Raw genomic sequence first — 20732 nt, 5'->3', positions numbered from 1 at the left:
TGCAGTGGCGAAACAAATGCGAACATCTTGTACATACGCGGAAAAGATTTTCCGGCTGCTTTGGCTTTTCCACCCGTTTGCTGTTTCCCAAGTCTGAACATAGCCTCAGTGGTGCTTTAGCAGTGTGTGGTAACGTGTGTGGTAAGTGAAAATTTGGTAATTCGTTGAATGTGTTTTGATTTTGCGTGCTAGTAATGCCCGCCTCTTCGAGTAATCGAGCTCATGGACAAGAATTATTGTATCTGCCTCAGGTGATTTTTAAGAATTCCATAAAACTTAAAAATGAATGAATAGCACTCTTAGGGCTAAATCTAGTAAATGTAAATACAGAAGTTACTAGATGGTTTGATAGCTCATGCCATTGCACAAATTGAAATATGCCCTAACGTTTGGCCTATCTCGCTGATCGCTGCGATAGTAGTGTTTTAGTTGAGCGTCTTTACGATCTGCACCAAGTTACTCCGCTAAGCGACAGCGGAGTGGCGGGGTATTTTCACGTTTTAGTTATACGTTTAGCATACTGGAGCAGACCATTCGTAGTTGCAGTGCCCTCTGGCCAAATTGAGGGTGTAGGGGTTGAAGGACGGACTTCGGGATGAAAACAAACTTGGGAGTATTTATTTTACATTATATACAGGGAGGTGAGAGTCAAGTAACAGTCGTACAGTCATTACGGGCCGGCAGCAACTTGGACGCTGCGGCCCGCGGCAAGAAGTTCGAGAGAGGTGAATCAGGGAATGCTGCAGAATGCTCTGGTATCTCTGGAATGCTTCTTATAAACCCTTCGAGCACTGGAAGTCGCGTCATGTTTGACCAATGGGAGAGTCCGCTCAGATGACGCCATTTTCGGCCAATGGTTGGCGCCCGTGCCGCGGTGCCACACCAGGCGGAGAGAGTCGCCGCTTGGTCCCCCTTGCTTGATCGCCGTCACAAAAGCCAGGTGGGGGCGACGCTGCCAGGCCTTCCCGGTACATCGCAGCCATCTTGTTTCGGGACCCACTTTCCTTGCAACAATGCCTGGCTATCCCTTCGTTTTCTGGAAAACTCGAGCATTGAATAGCTCCACCGGCGGCGTACGAACTTGTTTGCACGTGAACTTGTTGGCTCGAGCGCTTCTCTGGAATGTGCTGTGATTCGATGTGGTCCGGGGGAACTCGAAGTAGCCTCAAAAAACGGCGCCATATCTAACAAGGGTAATGAAAGAAAAACACCCATTGATCACTTTTACAAAGTACAACAAATGTATATAATTTATTTTTCCATGAAGTATCTAGATGTGCACTTGTAATGCATTACCAGTCAATTTTATCCAGTGGAAAATAAAGCGCCATCTTGTGGAACTCCATATTATAGCCAGCGAGCTTTCACTCCCATCCACTTCAATCCTTTCTGACACCAGCGCTAGCCGATGCACTGCACAGCGCGTACCACATCCGCCCACGCTGCGGGGTTTTCAAATGGGTCAGCACTTGCAACTTCTTGTAGCAAACATAAATCTGTGCGAAATAGCTTTTGTGGCTTGTGCTGTGCAGATGAACGTAAAGGCGGGGTTGAAGTGCACGCCATGGTTGAGAACATGTCACTGGAGGCAGCTATTTGGAAAGAGCAAGGCACATGAGGTGCCTTGATGCACGTGCGAGAAAGGACGTGCGCGTCGACCACCCTCGCTAGTGAAAGATGGCAGCCACACTCCGCTCAGGCAGCTTGTAAGTGGACCGTATTTGTCGCTCTGCTAGCCCACTTGTGGCTAAGTGGATGGTGCATGCACACTCTTGCTTCCGCTCTGCTCAGCTAATGTGCGGAGTGTAAAAATGCTCATTTAAAACACCAATGACGATTGATGGCGCCTGCGATCTGGCCGCAGCTTGTCATAGTGCGCTTATTTTTGACAACGTAGTTAAGGTGGACTTATCTGAACTGCTTTTCTCGGTTTTGTTGGTGCGAATAACAAACGAAATGTAGTACTTGCAAACCACCTAAGCCGCCTTGCTGATCGGTGTTCGTTTTCAGTCTGCAAGACGCAATGCCGTCGGATCGTTGCTGGCGATCACGCCAGTGGTTTAGTACCTGGCCCTGCTTTACAAGACACTTGCAAATTTTATCTAATGTTCTATTAGGTACAACATCATGTGAAAAGCAAACTGTGGCAGATTTCTATGTCGCTGTAAGTGGCGATAGAAGCGAATGCCTAAACTGGGTGATATGGCACCAGTGACGTACCTGCCCTACGGCGACGCCATTTCTGTATAGGCCCGCGCAATCCTAGCTATTGGCTGTGGCCGCCTGATCACTCCAAGTCTGTACCAACTGTACATGTTATTCTGCGCATGGAAATTCATTAACACGTATAGGCACGTTGATGACATACATGCTGCAATTTGTGCAGCTGTGACCGTGCTGCCTGTGTACGTGAACATGCGATAGGCTATCTACACTGCAGGTGGCTCAATTCCTTGAGATGAAAATAAATTATTTATTAAATTCTTTATTGAAATGCAAAATTAACAGTGAATTGGGATTAAGTTTGCGCTTATCTTCATGTTATATAACAATGAAATGGAATAGCAAGTTGAAGAGCAAATACTTGCATCTTAGTATAATACAGATTGAATGCAGTGTTTCAGAAAGTACTAACTTATACAGAGCTTCTTCTTTGAGCAGAGCAGTAAGTTACTGCTCCAAAGCATTCTTTTCTTGATCCAAACAAGCAAGTTTTTCTGTTTTGAAAGCATATATTTCTGCTCCAAACTGCGATTTTTCCTGTTCTGAAAGCTGTCCCACAAGACCAATTGCTGCTTCCGTCACTGTGTATGTTACAAGAGGGATCGAAAGATGGCGGCACCATCCAATCCAAGGTTGCACACTGGCTGAGCGCTCCCATTGCCTGTGTTCGTAGACATTGCAGATGCCAGAAAAAATGAAGAAAAAATGCATGACTGTTGTTATGGCATTTTTGTTACTGCTGCAGATGCATGCACACCCTTTTCTGTTGTTTCTATTGCTTCCCAGAGCATGTGCACTCTCCCTGAGTGAGCAGACAGCAAGCAAATGTCACTGTGGGAGAGGACACATTTAGAAATGTGCTCGCTCTCCTGATTGGTTAAGAAGTCCGTAGCTTCCACAGTGCTTCGAGGAACTACTGTAATAGAAAATACTATGTGCTCAGGAATCGACTGCACTCGAGACAGTGAACATAGCCATGCTGGACGTTGCTCTCACATTTAATGAATATAGCATTGTCCGATGCAATGTCCTGAAGTCATCCAGAATTTTACCAGGATGCTAGTCTGCGCAGAGATTACTCAAGATTGACCAGCATTCACTTTGCCAATAGGGCCACACAGCTGGCCACATATGGGGCCTGGAACCAAACCAAGAAAAGAAAGAAAATTCGGCTCCATACCACCCTGTGAAGGTGGATGACCAGCGCAGCAGCATTTAGGGGCGGCCTTGTCAGTATCACTTAGTATGGTATCACTTCGTATGTAACACAAAGTTTAACACACTGTTTGTTGTGCATGTTTTATTTAGCCATGGTTAGTTTCACTCACAAGAACACACATGCATACTTATTACTCAGCTGTGTACCTCGCTGCACACCCATTGCTACAAGACCACCTCACGAGGGTGGTGCCAAGCATGTTACTATGGCTGCTTAGTGGTCACTATGATAAACGGCCAGAGGTTCCACATCCATCGTGCCAAGTAGATTCTTGGAAAATGTAAGATCTAAGCATGTGCGCCTCGTGGCCGTTGGCACCTTGGTGTCCGTGTGACATAGAAGTCTGAACCGTTCTAACATGAATGAAATTAGCCATGTGGTTTCTGGTCGCAACACATTCACGTTGAAATTGCCCACAACGAGGACGTTCGTTTGGTTGTCATCACCGTTCCACCAGAATGTATCGTGCATAGCATTGTGTATATCTTGTTTAGAAGTGGCTGGTCGAACATACATGGTATACATGCGCATGCTTGGTGGCACGGGTGTGCTCTTCTTCCGATGCTGCTGGGTTGGCAGCCTGACGGCGACGGTTGCAGTCCCGTCGCTGCTCTCCACGTCCTTGCTCGCACATTCGCTGCATCTCGGGAGTACGCACGACGCATGGCCGTGCCATGGCAATGTCTGAGCGAAAATGACCTCCCCCATTGACATGCGTTTCCAGGCCGTTTGCGCGATTTGCTGTGGCAGTATGCCTATGTCACGCACACAGGGCCAATTGTGCACTTTGAGGTGAAAGAACCTGGCTCTCTATCCATGCTTGTCATATTTCATAGAAGGCGCCAAGGGTTCCACTTTAATGATTCGAAATGCTTCAGTACGCATTAGTTCTTCCACTGCTCCCTAGAGCACACTAGAGTTTTCTGCACACAGAGAGACAAATTCCCGAGGCAAATACAGCTTCGCTGTAAAGCCTTGTAATACTTTGCAGATGCTATCGTCAGCATGTCATGTATACGCTACACTTGTTTGTTAAATATGGCCAAACCTGGTGAAGGGCCTTTAAAAAATGAGATAAGGTGGACCCTTGCACCCACGACAAACATCACGCTGTTTAGTAGTAGTGAAATTTCGAGACAGCACACCTGTTTGGAAGTGTTGGTTGATCTCTTAACCTTTAGGAAATCAATGAATTGCAATTACAAGCTTGTTTATCCTCAACGCAGTCTGATTCAGCGGGTGTCTCCAGTGGCGCACAATGGCGGGCCTACCGCCATACATGCTGGGCCAGCCGTATGTGATGGGTGTGCTGGCCCAGCAGCAGGCCATGGCAGCCCAGCTGGCTGCCCAAGTGCATGCACAGATGCAGCAACAGCAGCAGCACCTGCAGCAGCAGCAGCTTCAACAGCAGCAGCAGCGCCAGCAGGAGGCCATCTCTGAGGAGAAGCTTCAGGAGAAAGGTGCTTAATGCTCTGTCCTCCTTATCTGTGTGGAAAAAGCATAGGTAGGGGTGCAAGAAGCCAGTGAAAAATGCCCTTTCAAGTCATCTGTAATTCATCATGTTTTACCCGAGGTTGCTGCTTTTCTATTTAAATTGATAACATTATAATTTTCAAAATTCATTGTAAAGGATGAATCATTTAGTGAGGGGTGACTAGCACAATAAATAATGTCTAAGAGACCTCTGAAGTTACACTGCAATCGATGGAAACCTATATGACCTATTGAGTTTTCTTAAACATGGGCTTCGAGACTGTTTGTCATCGCAAGTGTGTGCTTTGTAGATGGTTCATTGGCTCCTAGGCCTTGGACGGAGCTCTTCTCAGCTGTTCTCAGCTCAGCTCTTTATCTCTTCTCATCCGAGAATGGGAAGAATGTGAATTACAAACATTCAACAAAGCACAAGAAATAGGCAAGAATGACGAAGTAATGAAATGTAATGAAATGACCTAAGAAATATTTATTTATTTATTTCGCAATACTGCCGGCTTCCATTTGGAAGCCCAGGCAGCAGTGGTACAAACATCACAAGATTTTGAACTCTTTTTCTTCAAGGGCACAAAATTTATAATAATAATAAAATGACAGCCTAATAGGCAAGGCAAACATATTCTAATACACAAGTACAAAGAAATACGAGGATGCCATCACATTGCTGTCAATAGGAAAGGCGTAATAAAAGAGACATCAGAATATGTAACACGAGCAAAAAGAAACAATGCACGCATGACATTACAAGTACGTCTATACTGCAGATAAGACAGGAATTGGGAGTGGTTGAGTTGACCATGCTTTGCGGAAGGGTGTGCCATTCGTGAATTGTTTTGGGCAGGAAGGGAGAAAAATATGCGTTTGTTCTAGCATGAGGCAATAATATTGTTTGTTTGTGCTTCCGTCTGCTCAGTCGCAATTCATTAAATTGCATGTTGTCAAATCTCATTTTAGTGTGGTTGTTAACTATGTTATACATGGTTTGTAGACGGTGCATTTTGCGACGAGTTTCTAGTGTCTGGAGCCCAGATCGCAATCTTAAATCGGTGACTGAAATGCGTCAATCATAAGCATTGTAAATAAATGTAAGAGCTTTTTTGTACTTTTTCAATGTCTATACCGGCCTTTGCATGAGGGTCCGAGACAATATCTGCATACTCGAATATTGGCCTAATAACTGTCTAATACCCCTGTCACATGGCAAATCTAATGTCATTTCCAACAAATGAAATTTGTTGCGATTAATGTCATTATCACAGCGCGCTGTCACACGGCGAAAACTAATATTATTTGAAAATGATGACAATGACGATAGTAAAAAAAAAAACACCTCAAACCCACTTTTGTCCAATAATTATTTTCTAATATGCCAAATTCCACTAGAATATGCTATCGTTGCTTTCAAACCGTAGCGTTCAATCGCTGACTTGTCGACATTGCCAACGAAGTCGAGTCGAGCCAAGCCAAAGCTAAGGCAAGCAACAGGGCGAAGAGAACGATAGGCGCGTCCACTACATCTGCTAAAGTGGTACAAGAAGAGCAGTTGCATGTCATCGCCGTTCTGATATACATGCGGGCTTCTAATATCCTCATTCTTGGTGCGTGCCACAGGAAAACACGCGCATGCTTTTACGCCAAGTCAATTGAAGCGGCCGCAGCCGAAACCAACACGACTGCTGCAGCGAAAGCTAAAGACGGCTGTCTGGTCACTGGACTGAGAGTAGTTTTCTGTATTTACGCACGTGGTTGACTTCAATGTCGTTAAAGCAATAATTAGGTAATAAAATTGATAGAATAGTGATTTTTGTTAAAACAAAAAAGGAAGCATGTACTGTTTGCGAAACACTGGTACAGTAAAACCTCGTTAAACCGTACCCGCTTAAACAGTAGTTTCGTTTTAAAAGTAGTAAAGTCAATTCCCCGACTCAGCGGCCATTGAACATAATGTATTTTGTATCCGCATAAACCGTACCAGCTTATTGCGTACGCATCGGTTAAAACGTAGCGTTTCCACTTTTCGTCGCGCAAACACGGCGGTGCGTCGTCTCCATCGGGCGGCCCGGGAGAACAACAAGCCTCGGAGATCGGTACAACGGCCTCCAAGCGCCCTGTGCGTTTGCACGTGAAGCCGCATCAACATCAACATCATTTAGACGCCGCATGGACGCCGTGCCAGAGAGCGTTGCGGCGTTGTGCAAGCGAGGACTCGCGTCATGCCAAAGCTAGGATAAAAAAGACGCCGGATGCTCAGCATAGAAGAAAAATTAGACATCGTCCGTGCTACCGAACGTGACATGAAGTCGGCGCTGGCCCGCGACGTGGATCTGCTGTTGACTACAGTGTGTGGCATTTGGAATGCGAAGTTGCTCGGCAGCGCTGCTGCGACCGCGAAGAGATGTCGGTTACGAGGTTCGACTTTTCACCATCGTTGCCGCTGTTGTTGCCGAAGTGTCAACTAGCGACAGTGATGAGGACGACACGGAAAGCGACAGCACGGGCTATTCAGGCCCGACAGTGGCAGAAGCGGCGCGTTACGTCAGCCTCGTGAATGCGATCGTCGCAAGGAGAACAGGGGCGCGATAACGTAACTATTCCAAACGAAAAGTTTTCCGAACTCCGGCACCCGGCAATGAAAAACGCGCCCCGGGACTTATGCAGCACTACTGCGCGCGTGCACGGAGAATACGTAACGCCAACGAGGAATCTGCCGTGCGAGTGTTTGCCGAGAGGAGGGGGGCTGGCTGAGAAGCGGGCACGGAGCTTCAGTAAGTTTGAGGCCGCTGTCGTCGTGCTAGGCCGCCGCGACATCAAACGAAAATAACACTTACGTCCCGCGAAGTGAATAAATACTGCATGTTTTTTCACCTTTCATCGTACTCTCTCTGAGTTCAGTTTTCGACAGGTAAGTGGGCGATCTCATGCTATTTCGCTTAAACAGTACTACCGTTTAGTACGTACTTTTTCCGAGCTCCGGCCGACTACGGTTTAACGAGGTTTCACTGTACACTCGTGGTGTCGAGAATACACATATGGTACCAAACGAATGCGAATGAGTTTGGCGAACTCATTCGTTTATAAATGTCATTTTCGACGAATGTCATTACGTTTTACCGGGTGACAGCAAACAAATGGCATTATCATCATCATCAGCCTGGTTACGCCCACTGCAGGGCAAAGGCCTCTCCCATACTTCTCCAACAACCCCGGCATTATCAGCGAATGTCATTCGTTGTAAATGACATTTGATTTGCTGTGTGACAGGGGTATTATATGCGGTTAATTTGGTAGCACTAGTGCAGTTTTTTAAATGGAGCTTTAATAACCACAACTTTTTTTTGCTGCTGGCTAAACGTACCGAGCATGAGCGTTACAGCTCATCTTAGAATCAATTGTGATGGTAAGATATGTGAATTGCTCTACTTGTTTAATATCCATATTGTTTATCTAGTAGGTGCAAACTAGCTGATTTTTTTTGTGTGTGATACGCATTTCGAGATGTTTAGAGTCATATCCACTGGATACACCAGTTGTGTATTGCTGTCAGATAGTCGGTCAAGCTAGATTGGTTATCCACAGATTGAATGCTCGAATAAATACAGTTGTCCGAAATAAAGCAGCACCACACGGAAAATTTGCAGGCCAGGTTAATTAGGTAAAGAAGATAAAGAAGTGGCCCTAAAACCGAGCCTGTGGAACCCCTGAAAGTACGAGGCGAGCGGTGATTTCGAAGCCCTTATGCTGACAAATTGTTTTCGATGCGTAAAGTACGAATCAAGCCAATGCTAAATTTGTTCGCTGTGTATGATGCTGTTTAACTGTATCATTCTTTTGTATGAAACCCGATCGAAGGCCTTCTCAAAATCTAAAAAAAAGAACATCTACCTGCCCACCTTGGTCCAAGGTTGCCAGTATTTCGTTAGTCAGTGAAGTAACTGCCTAGTGGTTGAAAAGCCACGCCTGAATCCATGCTGACTGTCACTGAAGAAGTCATTATTTTCTGAGAAGGAACTTAAATGCTTAGAAATAAAGTGTTCCATTACCTTAGAAGAGGTGCAGAATAGAGAGATAGGTCTGTTATTTTCTGCATTAAGCTTGTCTCCCTTTTTGTGCACTGGTACTACGTTGTTGACTTTCCAGTCATCAGGTAGATCCCCTTCGTTTAAACTTGCATTAAATATTACGAGCAGGTATTTCGCGGACCATTTGGCTAACCGATTAAGCATTAGGTATGTCATCAGGACCTGCAGATTTTTTTGGATCTAAGTTTAGGAGTGACGAAAACATGCCTTTCTCAGACATGGCAAGATCTGGAAGCTCGAGACCAACGCAGTGAGCATCATCTTCCATAGTGGTTTCACATAAAAATACAGACGAAAAAAATGTTTAAAAGCTTTCACAATGCGCCGAGTGTTGGTAACTTCGACATGATTTAATTTTATCTTGTCTGCAAGGCTGTTCCGCTTCGATATATGCATCCAAAACTTCCTTGGGTTGGCTTTTTTAGAAAGTTGGGCATTCTGACATCAAAAAAATGGTATTTACTTAATTTTAATTCGGATCTAAGATTTGCTCAGAGTGACGCTAGGACAGAGTGGCTTGACCGATAGCGTGATAATCGTTTTAATCAACGCTTTAAGTGCAGGATTTTATGAGTAATCCACGGGCTCTTTCTGTTGATCTCTTTTCGCCTTTTAGGAACATATTTTTTTTATGCATTCGTGCACGGTGCTCATAAAGTGCAGCCACAGCTCATTGACGCCTGGGAAACCATGTCTTTCTTTTTGGCAACAAATGTCAAAATCTCATTTTAAGTAGTCAAGAATGCTTTTGTCTTCGGTGTTATTGAAATCTAAGAATTCTTTCATAGGTACGCGCGATCTTGTGATCGGATATTCCGGGTAAAACATCCAAGGAAGGGCCCTTCTCATGAATGGCTTGAGAAACAAAAGCAAGTTCAAGTGTGGTGCCGGTGCTGGAAGTGACATGTGTCGGTATCTGCACAAGCTGCGCGAGATTAAAGCAGTACGCAATATCAAGCAACATTTCAGACTGCTCGCAAGGCGGTAGGCAGCACAGTTCCCAGTTTATTGTGGGCAGATTGAAGTCACCGCACGAGATAATCTTGTTGTAGCATTTGGTGTTTATTTGAATAAATTCATGCAGTGCCTGAAGCATCAAAACGTCAGGGCTGGGAGGCCTGTAGACTACACCGACTAGTAGGCTGCATTCACACAAATGAACAAAAATCCAGACCATTTCAACACTCGTCTCATGATGAATAATAGTGAAGTCAATTCCTTTTTTTTAAGATAACTTCTATGCCACCCCCTCTTGAGCCACAATCTCTCCTGACCATTATGTGAGAGTTTGGTACTACGTCTGCATCCGAGATGTTTTAACTTAGCCTCGTTTCAGTCAGGAGTGTTACATCCGGACAAAAGGCCAAGAGTAAACTTTCTAGTTGTACAGTTTTATTAGTTATACTCCTAGCATTAGCACATAGCAGAGTGAGCTCTCGTGGAGGCAGGAGCATACCCCATGATTTCTTGTTCTGTTTTCGCATTGATATGTTGCGGGAACTATAGGCATAATAAACCTTATATGGTGGTTGTGAGATTTGAATAAATGGCTAAAAAATTGTTTTAGAAATGTAACAGAACAGGGAAGTACAGTTTGCGTTCTAATGATAGAATGCAGATGCTTTTCATGGCTTTGAGCCAGAATAGTATTGATTCTACATTGCGATTCTACATTTAAGGCAGTTTTCACATTGCCAGCTTAGCTTTGCTTATCGTCTGCACTGGGCTATTTATTGTAGGTCTGTTTGATTCGCCTGCACTGTTTGCAGTTCCACTGTGCAGTTCCAAGCCCGTGCAGTGCCAGGTCAGAAATGCAGCGGTAGTGAGGCACGAGGGTTTTCCTGAAACGAATGCCAATGTGGTGCAGGTTGTGCGCACCTTTTGTTGCTGGTGTTGGCCTGCATGTGCTGTGAGTGTCTTGGGAATGACGACCTTTGTCAGATTCGCGGCAGCCACGCTGCGAGAAAAATTGATGCTGTCTCTTTACCAGCGCTCCGACAGCAAAAATGTGCAGTATAACAGTGTATAACAGTGCGTAGTTGGAGTGCTGGCACGTAAACTAGTAAGACACGTAAGAAAATGGGTATACCTACCTTGAATTCGATTTAAAGTGCCTTTTCTGCCTGTCTTGGCACACGCTCGAGGGCCAGGTGGACATGGGTGCCATTGTTGCCAATTAATGGTGCAGTTTGTGTCAGCAGCACAGACACTTTTCTTGTAGCATTGTCTGCTGCTTTGTTGCAGCATGACATCAGCACTGACAATCGCAGTGGTGCAGAAATTTCGGGAACTGAGGCTGCACTTTTTGGAACGAACGGCACCGTGCAGAAATGACACGCTTGCACTGCCAAAACAAACGGGCAGCACTGCCTGAACTAGTTCCTGAAGTGAAGGTGAATGGAACGCACCTTGAGTGCGACACCTTGCCTGCTTCCCTGGAGGAGGCATTTGCCTAGCAAAGCCAACTTTGGCATCCGCCTTGCGCTGCAATGGCAGCTGCTCGAAAGTGTGCTCCACAACGGCTCTGTTTTTGTGCCCTGACAGCTGAAAAGCAGGTGCAATGAAGGTTGTAATTGTGGCCGTTTCTCTTGTAGCACGAAAATGGCAGCAGCTGCAGTCCAAGCGGTATGCTGAAAAGCGCAAGTTTGGCTTTGTGGATGCGCAAAAGGAAGACATGCCACCTGAGCACATCCGCAAGATCATTCGAGACCATGGGGACATGAGTAGTCGCAAGTATCGGCATGACAAGCGCGTTTACCTAGGGTGAGTTGCTTACAAAATTCCCTTTGTCTTCCACAGACTCGGCGACTTAAACATTAAATGCAGCAGTGGACTGACAGTTGAGTTTATTGTTAGTAGCGCGATGGAAGCGAAAATTTCCTCAGGCAATTGGTGATGTGTTTGTCGTAAGGTAGATGTAGACACAAAGCTTTCTTTGCCTGCCTGAATTCAGTTCCCAGAGAGAGATTCCGTAAGGCAATTAAGTAGTGTTTCTAAGCAGTTGAGGCTAGAAAGCGCACAAGTCTTTATATTAATGAAAATTGGGCAGCCCATTTATAGCAATGACATAAGTGCTCTGCACTAAAGATCTTGCCCAGTTTGCTAAATAGTCATGACTTCTATACAGTAGAAACTTGTTCATACGAATGGAGAAAAACTTGAGAAATAACATATGAACTGGAATACGTACCTAGAGTGCGATGAATTTGGTAGACTCGGCTGTAGTTGACACATACGTAATCCGGAGTGTTGAGGGAATTGCTGCAGCAAGAGACACTGATGTGCGCTGTTCTGGTGTAGCCTGCACCCCCCAGGCACATGTAGCCTTTGTGGCTGCGGTAAGCCTACGTTTGCGCTCTTAGAATTCAGCCTGGGTCGGCAGCTTCTTCAAGGGGGGTGGGGAGGCATTTTGGTGGGAAGCTTTGAGGTACCCACTTGTCAAGAAATGTTGCGACACGAGACGGCGAGGTGTGTCGAGCTCCACAGCTCTCGCGCAGACGTGCATTGTCATTTTTCTATTGTGTAGTGTTTTAAGACGGTGACAAAGTGAAACAAAACTAAATCAAGCTGGTGAATGATGCCGGAATATGACGCTGTTAAAGCGAAACATGCTCGCTTTGTGCAGTCTGCAATACGGAATGGCAGCATGTTTGAGTTATTGTATATTAAGAGGGCAGTGCGCTGCCAACACCATTATTCCACACATGCTCTGAAACAGGCAGGCGAAGGTGCTTATGGCAATAGAGCTGGCAGTGATAGCTGTAGATGCGATGTGCATCTGCGATCTGTGCACCCATGCGATTTGCCGGTACTGGAAAAAGAAACGGAGTGCATGCCATCATTTTCATGTGACACGTGCGGGCGAGTATTGCACGGTTGCTGCCGTCGTGGGCGCCTACCGTTCTCCATCATATGCATGCCTAACATCTTTTCTTGTTCACATAGGATCTACCGCCAAAAAAACTTACCATTTGATCACAATTTTGCAATGTACTGAAAATTGGTGGTCGAAGATTGTGTTTTCTGGGAACGCATTAACCGATAAAAAGGAAGCTTGGGCACATCGCAAACGTTGGTGCCAGGAAATCGTACAAAGCCGGATGGTATCAATGAAGTTTCTTAGAATCCTCGAATCTAAGCCGACCATAGAGTGTGGCATATGATTATTTGAAAAAAGAAACTATTGGCCTAGATTATAATAAATACGGTAATTCATTTTGTGTTAATAATGCACAGATATGCTCAGGTTGATAAATGCAGCTTACTGTAGCTGTTATTTGCCAGCAGGTATATTGGCGCTGAGCTGTGTGCATGCATGAGAACACAGCTTTGCCCTAAGTTACCGGAAACAGTTTGTCTCTAGCTACTCTGGTGAGACCCAACACTGCACAAACACCCAGGCCGGCATGGGAATCAGAGGCTCCCTTGCCAAGGGTGTAAAATAGACAGGGGCGCCGCTAGCATATTGCTGCAAAAGGATGGCTCCCCGTGACACGCCACTTGTAAAGTTTGCCTTGGCTATGCTGCTTGCCTTTGAGACCATGGGGCCCACTTGCGAGGGCTTGGGTAATATCAGTCGGCTTTGGCCTCTGATTGTGGCCTGGCATAGTAGGACCAAACATGAGCACTAGGCACTGCTCTTTGGCTTAGTGTTTGGAAAAAAAAAGGAGCAACACAAGGTGTGCGCCCACCGTACGTGCAGAGGCGCACTGTAGGCAAGCTGAAGTCCGAGGCCCTAACAAAGGGGCTGGCGGACGAGAGGGAAATGTGTACGTATTAAGTGCCGTCTTGGAGAGGTCTCTCACGCTCGCTCTGTCACTTGCGCTGGTCGCACTGCGGTGGTCAGCAGTGCAAAGCGCTGATGCTGCAAACTGGTCCGTGGCAAATGCCATCCCTGACAACCGTTGTGAGCGGAAAGGGAGAGGCGTAGAGATGGCAGAACAGGTGAATGCTTGCGCAAAGGTGCTGGGGCGCCTACTGGCCAGAGTGTGCACTGGAGGAAAGCTGTCGCTCATAGAGGCCGACTTGTCCAAAACCTTGCGAAAGGGATCACATCAACACTGTCGGCTTGACTGGAATGCACTTGGTGCCAAGTTACGCGAAACCTTGCGAAATTTATTGTATCAGCACAGAGTCACACGGAATCTCGCAATAGTGATCGTGTCTGCAAAAGTGATTGACCGAGAATGTGGCCCCATAGGGCTGGAATGTTGTACCTGCCATGGTGGTGTAGTGGCTTTGGCGTCGCGCTGCTAAGCTAAAGGGCATAGAATTGAATCCCATCTGCAGTAGCCGCATTTCGATTTAGGCGAAATGCAAGAAGGCTCGTGTACTGTGCATTGGGAGCACGTTAAAGAACCTCAGAGGGTTAAAATTAATCCAGAGTGGCCCAGTTTGACGTGCCTCAATGATATTGTGGTTTTGGAACGTAAAGCACCAGAATAAAAAAAGGTCTGTTCATAGACGCTGTCGTATCCAATGCTCATTGACATGAAATCTCGCAAAAGTGATCCCTGAAAGTTACCACTGATGCACGGGGCACACTTTATGATGTCAGCAAGGCGTTTCTAAAGCCTTGAGCAAGACGCACGAAAAGAGGCTAATGGAATTCTGACCGAATTTCGCTTTGCAATGCATTCCCTGTCTGTGCTGTCTCATTTTTCGAAGACGCCATTTCCGCAAAAGCTAACTTTTTTTTGCTTTCCCTGCCGATTTTGTTATACCAGTGTTTACTTGTATAACAAGTTCTTGCAGGTCATGAGGTCATTCATTGTTCTGAAATATCATTTCTGTGGAAGCTTCTCAAGTTGTCTTCGCAATTTAATTTAGCAGGCACCACTTTGGTAAGCAATATGTCCAGGTGCAGTAGGCATGAACATGCATTTGTAGTGTGCAATCTTCACCTGGCATTTGTAACTCACACTAAGGTCTGAATCCGAATTCAGACATGAGTGTGAGCTGCAAATGCCAGGTGAAGAAGATTGCACACTTTGAACGCATGTTCAAACCTACTAGTTGATAAGGTAACATCTTCGAAGGAAACAGTTTAGCAGATGGGACAAGTGAGTGGCGAGCACACAGTGTGCTGCAGCACAGTCCTCTGTGCTGTTTGTGGTCAACAGCAGTGGTTTGTGTACTGTAATCAGCAGTTTTTTGTTTGCTGTTTGCTGCTAGTGTCTGTGCTGAGTGCATCAAACTAGTTGACTGCATCATGTTGCTCTTCTGTTGTTCCAGGGCCCTTAAGTATATGCCGCATGCGGTACTGAAGCTGATGGAAAACATGCCCATGCCATGGGAGCAGATCCGAGATGTGAAGGTTCTCTACCACATCACTGGGGCCATCACTTTTGTCAATGAGATTCCCTGGGTCATTGAGGCTGTTTACATTGCTCAGTGGGGGTAAGCATGGCTCACTTCCACACTTCCCATCACTCCCTTGTCTGAGTAGTCAAGCCGGTTTCATGTCAGTGCGTAAAAGGTACTGCTGCATAGGCAAGATTAAGTTAAGTTTTAGATCATTGTGCATGCTCTTTGTGCCACTCCCTTCTTGTCAGTCTTGGTCCATTGCTGGAACCATCGAGGCACATGTAACTGAGTTGAGTGGCATGACAAGCATTTAACCTTTACATGGATGGCAGGGCGAGTCAGTCCCACTTTTTATGGCGTCTGCACTGCGTGGCAGTGGTAAAACAGATCGGTAAACAGAAAACTATTCAATTTTTTAAATACATATTTGACATGTTCGAGGTAGAGACCCACGCAGTGCCATATGTCGCCTATGTACGCGGCGGAGTCCCTCGTGAGGCCCAAGTGAGTGTTTCACTTCGTTTTCGGCACTAAAGAAGTCCCAAGCCTGCTGTGGATGGGCTGCCCCGTCTGACGTGGTTGTGGACTTGGTCACTGTGAGTGCTCCCTGGCGTCTTCCTGAGGCAGGGATTGCACACACAGCGGCAGAACACTGCAATTTGCAGAATGGTGGTGCACCGGCCCGGGCTACCACTGTCGGTACAAGCTTCGTCCGGGTCGACAGGACCATTTGAAATGATCACGCAACACGAACAGAAGGAAAGGCAACAAAAGTGGCACATATTTCGTAAAGCACAAAAGCATGTGCGAAGGTCAGGCCGATTAGCTGGCAATAGGCATGCATATCATGTTGGGTATGTGGTGACGAACTTCATGCCACTTCAGTAGCCGTCTACTTAACCTGCACTTACATAGTGGAACTTGCAGACCTTGCAGATTTCGGAATGTTTGATAGGTGTCTATTCCCACAGAACATCACTTGCAAACGGTACGGTTATGCCTGCTCTTTACGGTCTGCGAAGGCTATGCGCAGAGCTATAATAGTCGTGTGATGCGTGGTCCTTTCGTCCATCGTGTAGATTAGCCTTACAATAACCACTTGCTTGAGACGTGCTGGTAGGCTAGTTGGTTAATCATGATGAAATATGGCAGTGCACTTTAAAAAAATTATGTAACACAGAGTGAACAAACACAGCACTTGTGTTTGTTCACTGTGTTAAATCCTTGTTTTGAAGTGTGCTGCCATATTCAACCACCTGCTGTAAACATGGGATAGCCCTTCTGTATTATGGAGAAAAATGGGAAAGCAAGACTTTCCATGTAATACAGTAAAAGCTCGTTGATTCAAATTCTGTGGGGATGCTACGAAAATTCAAATTATACAAAATTCGAAAGAATGAAAGTCGTAAAAATGTAGCTTGGGCGCGTTAATAGTTTGACGCAGCGTGTGCTTTCGAGTACACGCTACGTGATGTTCGCGAGAACAACGTCTATAGTTAGAAGCACTGGCACAGCTAACGTAACAGGACGCGGCCAATGCGGTATGACGCGCCCGATGGCAGGATGGCTCTTGCTCCATCCAGGTGTTTGGCGCGCTAACCCACAATGCATGGCGCAGAGAAAACGGTTCGTCGACGGTTGCAGACAGCCATTCAAAGCGGCGTGCAGGTTGGGGATAGTTCTGCGCATGCTTTGAAGAGAGCTACGCTCGCAGGTACGGTGCGCGCGTCTAAATAAAACAGCGTTCCGGTTGGCACAGTGCGAGGGGCATAGCTTGAATGGCCGCAAGCTATTGGCGGCGAGGAGTTACGGAGTCGCCATCTATCGGAAGCGCCTCGCTGGCGTAGTATGAGGGATCACGTGGCGCGCTCCTCATAGGTTTTGCTGTCAGCGCTTACTGAAAACACCACGCGCGAGCTCTCCCGGACATTTCTGTAAGTACTTTCGAAACGAGAGAAGTTTCTTAGTGTCTAAATAATAATCTTGGGCAAACTGAAAGCACACAATCGTTTACAGACGCTATATCTTTACCGAAAACGTACAGTGAACGCCACTGTGCGCGGTCGCCGTGATGGAGTCTCCCGAACCGGCTTCTTGCGTGAAAGGTAGGTAAACGCTGAGAGCAAACTATGTGAAATATGTTCTTATAGTGTTTGTATAACTAAATGGAGTGTACTAGAACGAAGCCTCAATGCAGCGATCGCGCAGATTCGCAGCGACCGACTGCGCGTCTGCATGCTTGTCCGCGCACTGTTTCGCTTTCTCCGCGCGCGCGTTTTCGCACCGTGCCATGAGCTTCAGGCCGCAGAATATGAGCATTTAACAGTATACAAGCAACCATTGTTGCGTGGGCGCTATCAGCGCTGTTCAAAAATAATGTCTTGTAGGGACTTCGATGCCTACGGGGACTCTGATGTGCCATCGCGACGATTCAATCTTTTTTTTTTCTTCTAAATTCTTTGATCTTTCAATATTATTTCTCGAGTTGCGTCGCACTGTATGTTTATCGGTGTTCTCAGCGTGCAATTTCCCGCTGCTCCTCTTTGTAATCCAGTGCATTAATTCATAACACAAACATGACCATATGCCATGCTTCTTTAAAATGTGCTTCTTACCGCTCCCTTTCCATTCCACTGAACTTGCCAGTATCTATAGCATCGACAAGTTCATAGACCAAAGCGTCATGACATTAGTCGGGCAGCTGACTCGGGCGAGCGTCTCAGTGCGCGTTTTCAGAACATCGCAGACCGGGCGCCGTAGCAGAAATCTTCCTCGCGTCTGTGCTTGCTGCATACCCGAGTTGTAGCCGATGACTGTTTGCCGGTTTTATGTTTCGCGAGCCAAGGTTCACGCAGCTTCTTGTCCTGCGGCTACGTGTGAATAAGGCTGACACCGGCCTCCGTTACGAGCGTCCGGCCCTGCGGCACCGAGTTGTAGCCTGCCATGTTGCGCGCCTTCAAGGGCAGCCACTACCTATCGTAGTGCTTTCAAGCGTTGTAAAGGAGACACTCGAAGCGGGAAAATTTCGCCACTAAATGAGGACCGCAGTGTACGAGGGAATTTATACTCGTTTTCAGCTCGCTTCGGCGCGCCCGAAGCAGCCGACGCGGCCGCTATGTCCACGTGATCCCTCCTAGCACGTCACGCCGACGGTGGCGCCAGCTTTTCCAGTGGTGGAGCTCGAGGCCAATACACGCGCCGAAAATGTCCGACTCTAAACGTGCCTTCGCGCTGCAGACGCTCGCCACAGCAACAAGAGCTGTGCTCTAAAATGCACTCGCGAAACACATCACAACCTGCCGCAACTTTGATCTTTGTTGTACTTTCATAGCTGCACCGGCCAAACACATCTTGAAGCGACACTTTCCTTTGAATAACAGCCACGAATCTCAAAGGCCATGCTTTTTCGGTACTGTGAGAGCCGATAAACATTACGGCTGCCATTTTTTAGACATTACCTGGGGCCGCTTCACGGCAGAACAACTCGTAAAGAAAGATCATAGCCTCCAAGATGTAAAATGAAAAAACATAATAATAAAAAGATAAAGAAAAGGAAAACCACGTAGCACCGTGTCCATGTTTTTATCTTCAAGGTCTTGAGAGAGGGAAAGAATCGACCTGCAACAGAGGTGTTGGCTGTGCCTGGTGCAAATGCGTCTCTCTCCAGCCGGGCCTCAACAATGGGCCGCAGATCGAAAGAGCAGAGCTGCGCGGCCCGTGCGGCGGCGCCAGTATCGCCAACGTGCTCCCGCGTACTAGACTCGCCATCCACGATGGGGCAGAGTTCGAATTATCGGTGGCGGTGCGCATTTCAGTGTGAATTAGCGGGATGCATTACATATTGCTTTCAACACATTGTTGGATGGACCGTGGTGGCTACTTCGAATTATTCGAAATTTCGAATTGAGTTATGAATGAACGAGCTTTTACCGTAGATAAGATTGCCACAAAACACAGGTCCGCTATTAAACTGCCAACCTCATTGGTATTCAGTACAACAGAACATGACTAATTGATTAGCTTCAGAGGAAAAAAAGAACACTTCAATCTATTCAACAGAAATTCTGTTGATAAAAAAATATCTTCCAGACCTTCATATACTACAGCTGAGCTGTAATCAGTACCGCCATACTACAGTCGAACCTCGATATATCGAACAGGGCGGTGATCGCAAAATAGTTCGATATAGCCAGAATTCGATATATAAAATCACGTAGAAAACGCGTCAAAAACTATCGCAAATCAATCAATGAACCAATCGTGGCGCAATAGATACTCACACGAAGCTTCAAACAAAGTATTTATTTAGTTCGCTGAAAGTACTGAAGCAGCGTAGCCTGCTTCATATTGGCAACCGCGTGCTTGACCACGGCGTCCTCAACATAGTCCAAACAGTCTGCAAGAGACAGTCCAGTGCCTTCTATTGCGCCGCAGTAGCGGCGTACAACGGCCAAAGCAGCTACAGCCTCAGTTGCAGTCGGGAGCGGGGCAACATCAGCGCTTGCTGGATCAGCCTCGGCAGCGTCTTCGTCTGGCCGCTCAGGAGTCACTTCTGCCGCGATCTCCACGTCTTTTAACTCCGCCGCTGTTCCGGTGCTGTCGTTACCGCCAACGAAGTCCGCAATGCACATGATGTGTGGCTCAGCACCGACAAAGCGCTGCAACTGTCTCCACGGCCGCCTCGATCACGCGCGCACGGCGGGAGCAAGCCTCGCCGTGCGCGCGTGATCGAGGCGGCTTGCTCCGCCGTGCCCGCATAGGTGCGCGCGTGATCGAGGCGGCCGTGCTGGCTCCAAGCCGCCGCGTGTGTACGCCGCTGCGTTCAAATGGCGCCCTCGGCGCAACCGATGTGGGCAGCTGTCGTACGCAGCAGTCTGGTACGCCGATCGCGCCGCCGCAATCTTCGAGAGTATTGCGGGAAAGCTCGCCTCCTGTCAACAGAGCGCACCTGGTCTGGGGCGGCGGAGTTCGATATATCCATTTTACATCCGGCCCCGTTCGAAATAAAGAATTAAATATGCATGCGATTTTCCATGTGATATAGAAATTGTTCGATATACGCAATAATTCAATATATCCGTGTTCGATATATTGAGGTTTGACTGTAATTAGGTGTTGCTTAATAAGCGTGTATAATCAGCTTAGCAGAGCTGCTTATTATACACGCACATCTTCCTGTCATATATGCTAGGTAGGAACCTGCACAAACCAGAGGAGTACCGTATTTACTTGAATCTAACGTACACATTTTTCCAGATAAAATGGGTCCAGAAATTGTGTGCACGTTGGAATTGAGTACAACCCTAAATCTGCGTTACCATGTCGCCATCCGCATTTCAATATGGCCGCCTCGTACTCGCGTAGTCTACAGTCAACGACTGAATTTTCGGACATGCCTGATATTTCGGACGTCT

General features: G+C 46.7%; 1 protein-coding gene across 1 annotated transcript in view; it reads left to right on the top strand.

Moving 5' to 3' along the window:
* The window catches only part of Prp8 (pre-mRNA processing factor 8), a 397724-nt gene that overhangs the window by 5525 nt on the left and 371467 nt on the right, over positions 1–20732 (top strand). Inside the window, exons 2-4 of the mRNA XM_065433711.2 lie at positions 4669–4902; positions 11607–11775; positions 15247–15411. Coding sequence (XP_065289783.1) covers positions 4701–4902; positions 11607–11775; positions 15247–15411 — 536 coding nt within the window. The 5' untranslated portion in view covers positions 4669–4700. The remainder of the gene's footprint in view (positions 1–4668; positions 4903–11606; positions 11776–15246; positions 15412–20732) is intronic.

Source organism: Dermacentor albipictus, chromosome 2, assembly GCF_038994185.2.
Source record: "Dermacentor albipictus isolate Rhodes 1998 colony chromosome 2, USDA_Dalb.pri_finalv2, whole genome shotgun sequence".
Classification (NCBI taxonomy): Eukaryota; Metazoa; Arthropoda; class Arachnida; order Ixodida; family Ixodidae; genus Dermacentor; species Dermacentor albipictus.
The sequence above is the reverse complement of the archived record's forward strand: the minus strand, read 5'-3'. Positions and strand labels throughout refer to the sequence as shown.